At 44.6% G+C, this 9,734-nt stretch overlaps 1 protein-coding gene across 1 annotated transcript in view; it reads right to left on the reverse strand.

Annotated features, from left to right (window-relative positions):
* KLHL26 (kelch like family member 26) overlaps window positions 1-9,217 on the reverse strand; it is a 35,509-nt gene extending 26,292 nt beyond the window's left edge. Inside the window, exon 1 of the mRNA XM_032217673.1 lies at window positions 8,958-9,217. Coding sequence (XP_032073564.1) covers window positions 8,958-9,028 — 71 coding nt within the window. The 5' untranslated portion in view covers window positions 9,029-9,217. The remainder of the gene's footprint in view (window positions 1-8,957) is intronic.
* Window positions 9,218-9,734: the final 517 nt, after the last annotated feature.

The following is a 9,734-nucleotide window of genomic DNA, read 5'->3' on the forward strand; positions in this document are numbered from 1 at the left end:
TTTCCTATAAAACTAGAATTTTGGTTGTTCCAAAGCCAGATTAAACAAGAAATAAATAAATCTCATGCCTAATAAACAAAAAGGTAGGATAAGTGTTTTTGAAGCAACGTAAGACCCTATTTACCTTTTATTTCATTTACAATTAGGTGCAAAAGGAATGATTCAGTAGGGATAAAACCTTCGTAAGGATTAAGAATTAACGTCTTCGCTACCTCACAGTTGCTATTATATAAGAAGGACTTATGGGTCCCATACATTTATTTTGTTAAGGAAAACAATATAATTCCTAGTTCCAATTCTCTGGCATTGTGGCTTCACTTTCAACTGGCCCCATAATGCCTTGCACTATTGCTCAGATGTACCATGGATGTTTTGCTTATTCTTCTGCTAACCCAGCTTTAAAACAAAATATCAGAATGACAGAATTGAAAGGGACCTCAGAAGTCTTCTACAGTGGGACCTCGGGTGCTGAGTGATCGCAATCTGTTCCAGAACTTCGGTCAGCACCTGATTTGGTCGTGACCAGAAACAAGACTGACTGCACATGCGTGCGCACACACAAAAAATGGCGCGGCAGGGGAAATAGCTGTGGCTGTGTTTGATCGGCACCCGAGGATGTGTTCGTGACCTGAGTGAAACATTTAGCGGATTTTTTGGTCTGCACCCAATTTGGTTGTGGTCTGAGCCATTCGTGACCCGAGGTCCCACTATAGTTCAACCCCCTGCTCAGTTGGGAAACCTTATACCATTTCAGACGAATGTCTGTCCAATCTCTTCTTAAAAACTTCCAGTGTTGGAGCATTCACAATTTCTGGAGGCAAGTTGTGAATGCTCCAACAACAACAGCAAGTTGTAAAAAAGAGCCGAGGTGGCGCAGTGGTTAGGGTGCAGTACTGCAGGCCACTTTAGCTGACTGTGATCTGCAGTTCAGCGGTTCAAGTCTCACCGGCTCAAGGTCGACTCAGCCTTCCATCCTTCCAAGGTGGGTGAAATGAGGACCCAGACTGTGGGGGCAAGTTGCTGATTCAATTTGTGCTAAAAAAATTGTAAACCGCTTAGAGAGGGCTGAAAGCCCTATGAAGCAGTATATAAGTCTAATTAATAAATAAATAAATAAATAAATAAATAAATAAAATAAGTTGTTCCATGGATTAATTGTTCTAACTGTCAGGAAATTTCATCTTAGTTCTAATCATCTCCTTGATTAGATTCCACCCATTGCTTCTTGTTCTACCCTCAGGTGTTTTGGAGAATAGCTTGACTCCCTCTTCTTTGTGGCGGCACCTTAGACCAGTGTTTTTCAACCTTTTTTGTGCAAAGGCACACTTTTTTCATGAAAAAAATCACGAGGCACATCACCATTAGAAAATGTTAAAAAAAATTAACTCTGTGCCTATATTCAATATAGGCGGGTGTTTTTCCCACGGCACACCTTACACTATGTCACGGCACACTAGTGTGCCGCGGCACAGTGGTTGAAAAACACTGCCTTAGACAATCAGGTACTAAGTTATAGGAAAGACATCTCTACCTAATGCTTTGGAATACTCTACTGCAATAGATGGGTCTAAAGAGTCTACAGGTTAATACTTAATATATGACCACGATGGAGCCTGCCAATGGCAGTTAAGTTTCTTGTGATGGTTGTAAAATGGGCGAGTCATGCGACCATTCCAATTTCACAACCTTTTTTTGTGTTAAGCAAATGTGACTTACAATTTCAACATTACAATGGACCACTCTGGAGTGCTTATGACCCTGTTCTTAAGTTCTGATGGCTGCTCATGTAATTTGCAGGTCAGGAGCTTGGTAACTGGCCTATTTTTAGGCCATTAGCAGCATCCTGCAGTCATCTGACTGTTTTACAACGGTTTTGTCAAAAACTGGCATTTACTTCCTGTTTCTGGCAAAATTGGCCCATAGGAACCATTGGTTCATTTAATGACAATGACATTTGCTTAATGAACGCTGCATGCGTATGACTGATTTACAACTGTCACAACTTAAGACCATGATGGACAAGGCTCCATTGTGATTGTAACTCAAGTTCAACTTGTATGTGGCACTAGGCCTGAAAGAGGATGTTTGGATTATAATCCTTATATCAGTGTTTCTCAACCTTGGCAACTTGAAGATGTCCGGACTTCAACTTCCAGAATTCCCCAGCCAGCGAATGCTGGCTGGGGAATTCTGGGAGTTGAAGTCCGGACATCTTCAAGTTGCTAAGGTTGAGAAACACTGCCTTATATATTGTAATTTCTAAGGTCAGCAGGTGCCCAGAATAGTATTTCAGTGTTTCTCTGAAAATAAGACCTCCCCAGATAATAAGCCCAATTGGGCTTTTGAGCACATGCATTAAAATAAGCCCTCCCTGAAAATAGGAGCAGCCCTGAGGTAACCACGCTCACCGCCTCCTGCACCTCAAAAATAATATAAGACTTCCTGAAAATAAGACCAAGCACTTATTTCGGAGAATCTGCTTTACATCTGCTTCAATTAAAAAAATTACCTAGAAAAATCAATCTGTCCAAATCCGTGCCATTTAAGGGCCTATCAGATACACTTTGGAAATTCCAAATCAGGATATTAGGAGTTTAACCCACTTTAACCTCTGCTAACCATTGATGCTGTAGGAACAAAGTTGATATCCCTGTTGTCCATTAATCAGACTAAACCTGCTAATTGTAGATCATTTGGCAGAAAATAAAGAAAATAATGCACCATAAAATGCACACACCGATGAGCCTGTAAAACTCAGGATTCTCACGTTCAATGGACACAATTAAAACAACCAAAGAGAAATCTAGCCATTGTAAGTAGATATATTTAGAATTCAACTTGATCCTGGTGTTTATTCTAGTTATTAAAATTTTAGCAAGAAAGCAACATATCTTACAGAGCACTGAATGGAAGACTCTAATATTAAGGAGGATTGCAATGAACAAAGCAATTAAGGATCCAAGCATCTTTTTTAAAATATTTTTTTCGTGACCCGTCAAAACCGCGTTCCACAAAAGCGCGGTCGACGAAATCGCGTATGTGACGTCATCACAGCGCGACGAAAAAGATCGAAAAATTGAAATAAAAATTAAATTACAGCAAGCCGATTCACATAAAGGTAAGGGTTAGGTTTAGGTTTAGGGTTAGGTTAAGGGTTAGCGTTAGGTTTTTCGTTAGGTTAAGGGTTAGGTTTAGGGTTAGGTTAAGGGTTAGGTTTAGGGTTAGGTTTAGGGTTAGGTTTAGGGTTAGGTTTGGGGGGGTTAGGGTAAGGTTTTCGCTTTATTTTTACATTTTTCGATCTTTTTCGTCGCGCTGTGATGACGTCACATACGCGCTTTCGTCGACCGCGCTTTTGTCTACCGCGGTTTTGTGGTAGAACCATTTTTTTATCCCACCTTTATTACTTTATAAATAACTCTAGGCAGTGAACATGTATCCTACTCCTTTCTCCTCCCCACAACAACCCTGTGAGGTATTTCATGATTTTAAGCCTGGTGCCTTAACCCCTAGACCAAACTACCTCTAAGTCTAAAACAAGGATGGGAAGTGGATCATTTCTTCTGTTCACTTCCCACCTAAAGCTAAAGAAAATACCTTGAATTAGGACCACTTGTTTAACAACCGCTTGAACCTACAATGGTGCTGTGACTTACAATCGCACAGATTTATGGCTGTCAGAGAATCCCCATGGCAATGTGGTCAAAATTAGGGTGTTTGGCAACTGGTGTATACTTATGACAATCACCGCACCTGGGGTCACATGACTGCCATTTAATACCTTTCTAGCTGGCTTCTGTTAAGCAAAGTCAATGTGGAAAGCTGGATTCACTTAACAACCATGGCAAAAAGAATTGAGCGAAATTCGTTTACCAACCGCATTACTTAACAACCGATGTTCCAGTTTTAATTGTGGTCATAAGCTGAGGACTACCTATATTGGGGCACATGTAAGACACTGGAGGAAAGAATCATACAGGCCAATAGGGAAATTAAAGTGTATAATATAGCAGATTAGGTGAAAACTGAAACTAAGGGAAATCTGCATGCTCTGCGCTGCAACACGTATCACAGGCCAATGGAGTATAGGAGAGAGGGAAAAAGCTGAACAGAATAAAGGGAATAATTATGGGGGAAAAACACATAATTATCTTCAAGGGAAAATCTGAGATGAGGTGGAGAAGAACAAATGGGAGGAATCTCCACCTGGGAGTCAGGGGATCTATTTTCTAGTTCACCTAGGAAATAAGAAATTTAATAAAAGATTATCGAAAGAACCTACAACCAGGGAAACATAATGGGGACAAGGGAGCAATCAAAGGAAGACAACTGTAGAATCTTTTGTGGAGGGAATAAGAATTATAGGAGATTACAATCCATAAAGAAAGGGAATGCGGTGGAACTGAGCACAGGTCATTAGATGAAATGATAGTTTCATCTAGAATGTTTTTTTTAAAATAAGAACTAGATATAACCAGAAGTGGTATTCAGCAGGTTTTGACCAGTTCTGGAGAACCGGTAGCGGAAATTTTGAGTAGTTTAGAGAACCGATAAACACCGCCTCTGACTGGCCCCACCCCCATCTATTCTCTGGTTCCACCACAAAACTGCGCTCGACTAAACCGCGCCCGACTAAACCGCGTCGCTGACGTCATCACAGGGCGACAACAGCGCGGAGACAGAAGCACGCTGTAAACCCCAAACCTAAAATTAACCCCTAAACCTAAACCTAACCCCCCCTAAACCTAATCCTAAACCTAACCCTAATCCTAACCCTTAACCTAACCCTAAACCTAACCCTAACCCTAACCCTTAACCTAACCCTAAAGCTAACCCTAAACCTAACCCTTACCTTAAGTTGAATCGGCTTGCTTTCAAAGCTCTATTTAAAGCGCCCTTCTTTCTCCGCGCTCGCTGTTGTCGCCCTGCTGATGACGTCAGCGACGCGGTTTAATCGGGCGCGCTTTAGTCGAGCGCGGTTTTGACGGGTCACGCTATTCTCTGCCTCCTGAGTCCCAGCTGATTGGGATGGAATGGGGATTTTGCAGTATCCTTCCCCTGCCATGCCCACCAAGCCATGCCCACAAGCCACACCACGCCCACCATGCCACGCCCACAGAAGCAGTAGTAAAAAATCCCACCACTGGATATAACCCAAAAAGTTATGAATGTTTGATGGTCCTAGTCATGCCTAGCATTTCCACTTAGATGGGACTGGGAGGAATTACAACATTCCTCCTGCTTGTGAGCTTCTTTCCCAGACCCATCTCATTGGCTACTATAGGACCAGCATGCTGAACCGGACTTGGTTTTTCCTCTTACCCAGCAAGCCTCCTTTAACTTCCCGTGACAAAAATGTAGCCCGAGGACAGCCAGGACCTCCCAGAGAGAGGAAAATAGGAAATATGAGGAAAAACAAGAGAGGGCAGGAAAGATAATGCTGCAGGGGACATGATCACATAATGAGAGAAAGGGACATCTCTGCTGCATAGCAACTGGCTTCCCACAACACAAAATACCTGGAGGTGTTTTATGGCAGTAGTCAAATAAGTAAGAATGTTTTAACTTGGTTAGGACCACTGTATTTTTCAATACCTGAGGGTTGAGCTGTGTAGTCTGAGCTTGGTTGCTTGCTTGCAGATGTTTCATCGCCCAACTTTATTATTATTTTTATTACTCTATAAATAACTCAAGGCAGCAAGCATGCGGAATACTCCTTCCTCCTCCTATTTTCCCCACAGCAACAATCCTGTGTGGTAGGTTGGCCTGAGAGAATGGCTGGGCCAAAGTCACCCAGCTGGATTTCATGCCTAAGGCAGGACTAGAACTCACAGTCCCTTGGTTTCTAGCCATATGCCTTAGCCCCTAGACCAGACTGGCTCCCTGTTTATATAGAAGCCACTGGATATAAACAGGGAGCAAACCCCACACTTACTAGCACTCAGGACCAGATTTTCCTATAGGCTAACTAGGCTTCAGCCTAGGGCCTCAAGATCAAGAGGGGCCTACATTCAAATTGTTAGCAAAATTAAAATTACACTATTCTAGAAACAGTGAACACTAAAACACTGAACCGAAAATAAGGAGAAATTCTACGCATATGACTAATACACAAACATAAAAATGTATTGGTTAAGATCGTTCCAGCGCCGCGGCAGTTGGGGAGCCCACTCACGTTCCCGGCACCGGCGGTCGGGCGAGAGGCGCGGCTGCTCCCAGTAGCCGCCCCGTCGACGCGGAGCCCACCAGCGGCCAGGCAGGTGAGGGCGAGGGGGCCGAGCCGGGCAGCTAAGCGCAGCAGGGGAGGCGGCTGGCCTCGCTGCCTTTGCCACAGAGCAGAGCCGCCCTCCGTCAGGAGGCCAGCTATATATATATTGATATATATTGATATATCACAGTAATGATGTATTTTATTGTCCCTCGTGTAATTTACAAACTTAAAAATGGGAGGTGAAAGGGCCTCATAAGTGGAATAGCCTAGGGCCTCTTTTCATCGGTTCCACCACAAAACCGCGGTAAAGCGCGCTCGACGAAAGCGCGTACCTGACGTCATCACAGCGCGACAAAAACATCACGCTGTGAGCGGTAAAGTTAAAATTAACGCGAAAACCTTACCCTAACCCCCCCAAACCTAACCCTTAACCTAACCCTAAACCTAACCCTAACCCTAACCCTTAACCTAACGCTAACCCTTAACCTAACCCTAAACCTAACCCTAACGCTTAATGTAACCCTAAACCTAACCCTTACCTTTACGTGAATCGGCTTGCTTTAAAAGCACTTTTTAAAGCGCCCTTTTTTCTCCGCAGTGGTATTTGTCGCGCTGCTGATGACGTCAGGTACGCGCTTTAATTGGGCGCGCTTTAGTGGACCCCGGTTTTGTCGTGCCACGTTTTCATCTAAATCCGGCCCTGCTAGCACTGATGATGTTACCGTACCTAGTTGGGTAAAGAAATGTCTAGAAGCAAACAACTAAGCACAGAGAATACCAAGAGCTCCACCACTAGCTCAGTGGTTCTCAAAGCCCTGAGGGGTTGTGGTGTCATCACAGGGGGTCCACAAAAGCTTGAAGAAATATTATGATTTGATTCCGTGGCCATGGTCCGTGGTCACAAAAGATATTTAAAGGGGGTCCATGGTGAAGAAAAGGTTGAGAGGCACTGCTTTGGGTTATAGAAATTGGCACAACCACCGGACAGCAGCAAAGAGTTGGGTTAATTTAGCAAGGGTGATCAAAATTTTGTGGTGAAAGCAACCTGCAGCTCTCCAAATGTTGGGTCACACTAGTTGGGATCGCTGGGGATTGTCATTCAGCAACAAAGGTGACTGCACCAAAAGGTGAGGGGAAACCACCTTCATAAGGCAAAATGAGGAGTGGGGAAGAGCCGAGGACCATCACAGGGCATTAAAAGGAGGAAAAATCTTTCTACGGAGCAACTATGGGAGGTGGAAGGAAAAACCCAGACTCCCAAGTCACTTTTAAGATGTGATGGACTACACCTCCCATCATCACCAGCCTGACGGATCCCTACACAGGCAAATCTGGACTTCATCACACATTGACAGATGGACACAGAAGGAGAAGAATGTGGAACCATGAAGCTGGGGAAGATGATCCAGCCTAACCCAGGATTACACTGCCCACGTTCCCACAACCTAAGTAACCAGGTCAGTCATCATGCATTTGCACAGCAGAATAGAAATAGAAATAGAATAGAATAAGAAATAGATTAGACTAGACTAAGGAAAAGGATAGAATAAGAAATAGAATAGAATAAGAAATCGAATTGAATAGAATAAGAAATCGAATTGAACAGAATAGGGAATAGAATAGAATAAGGAATAGAATAGAATAGAATAAGGAATAGAATAGAATAAGAATAGAATAGAATAAGAAATAGAATTGAACAGAATAAGGAATAGAATAGAATAAGGAATAGAATAGAATAAGGAATAGAATAGAATAAGAAATAGAATTGAACAGAATAAGGAATAGAATAGAATAAGGATAGAATAGAAATAGAAATAGAATAGAATAAAATAAGAAATAGATTAGACTAGACTAAGGAATAGACTAAGGAATAGAATAGACTAAGGAATAGAATAGAATAGACTAAGGAATAGAATAGAATAAGGAATAGAATAGAATAGAATAAGAAATAGAATTGAACAGAATAAGGAATAGAATAGAATAAGGAATAGAATAGAATAGAATAAGAAATAGATTAGACTAGACTAAGGAATAGACTAAGGAATAGAATAGACTAAGGAATAGAATAGAATAGACTAAGGAATAGAATAGAATAAGGAATAGAATAGAATAAGGAATAGACTAGAATAGAATAAGAAATAGAATTGAACAGAATAAGGAATAGAATAGAATAAGAAATAGAATAGAATAGAATAGAATAAGAAATAGAATTGAATAGAATTTAGCTTTAATTATGCTGGGCTGTATCCTAGTTCAGCCTAGCGTGCACAGCCAGCAGGTGGGTAAACGGTTCCTTACCCCATGCAAAGGTAGAAAACGGGCTAATGAGGTAACCTGGTTAATTAAACCTGGCGGGCCATTACAGTACATTGGGGTACCCACCCCCACCCCCACCCCAACACACACACACACTCCGACAGCCTCCTGGCAAGAGCCCCGCCCAGTTTCCAGAGGTGGGTCAGAAACCCGAGAAGCGCAATCAAAATAAAAATGCAAAACAGCTGCGGGGCGGGGGAAGGAGGACCCGGGCGCGGGAGAAAGAGGGCACCGCGTCGTCCTCTGGGCAGCGAGAAGCTACGCAGGGCGCTCCGTCGTGGGGGGGGGGGAGCGGGGTCCCGTGTGGGGCAGAGCTGGGGGGGGGGGAAGGAGAAGGTGTGCCCCCTCCCCCCCTCCCCAAGGAGGTGGGACTAGAGACGGTTGTGGGGGGGAGGGGAGGCAGGAGGGGATTCGTCCTTCCTCCGGTCCTCACCTGCTGTGACTGCTGCCGCTCGGCGTGGACGGTCGCTCGGCGAAGGTTTCGGCCCCGCCGGGCTCCGCCATGTTCCCGCCGCCTTCCGCTTGCTTGGAGGCCGCCCCAGCCGGGACTCGGCCGAAGTGGGACGCCGGGAAGGGGAAGGGCAGGGCCGGACAGGGCGCGGGAGAGACGGACCCAGAGGGCGCTCGGCGCGTCCCCAAAGCGCAGGGCGCGCGAGCGTCCGGAGAAGAGAAGCTTCCCGCGCGCGCAAAAGCAATAAAGCGGGGACACCCCTTGGAAAGCGGGGGGGGGGTAGGAGGCTCCCTCTATATTCCAAGAAAGAAAGAATAAAGCGGGAGGGAATGGTTTATTATTATTGTTATTATTATTATTTTGAAGCGGCGTGAAGATAACGCGTCCCGGGGCGAGAGGGCGCCAAGGGGGGGGCCTCGGTTGCGCTTTCTGCAGCCGCCTCGGAAGTTGCAGCGCTGCGCCTCACCGGGGGGGGCTCCTTGAGCCGCTGGGTAGGCGTAAACCCCGCTCCCCTCCCCGGCTGCGTTCACACGGCGCCAGCTTTGGTTGGGTTTGCACAATCCTGGCAAGCGCATTGGTGGATTCGACCCGGAGAAGCCACTTTGGGCTTAAAGGTAAAGGTTCCCCTCGCACATATGTGCTAGTATCCTTCCCCGACTCGTTTCTAAGCCGAACGTCTGAAGACGTCTCCATGGTTACGTGGCCGGCATCTGTGTGCATTCATAAATGTATATATGAGTGATGGTATGGACAGGTAGA

This window comes from Thamnophis elegans, chromosome 1 (assembly GCF_009769535.1).
Source record: "Thamnophis elegans isolate rThaEle1 chromosome 1, rThaEle1.pri, whole genome shotgun sequence".
NCBI classification, from domain to species: Eukaryota; Metazoa; Chordata; class Lepidosauria; order Squamata; family Colubridae; genus Thamnophis; species Thamnophis elegans.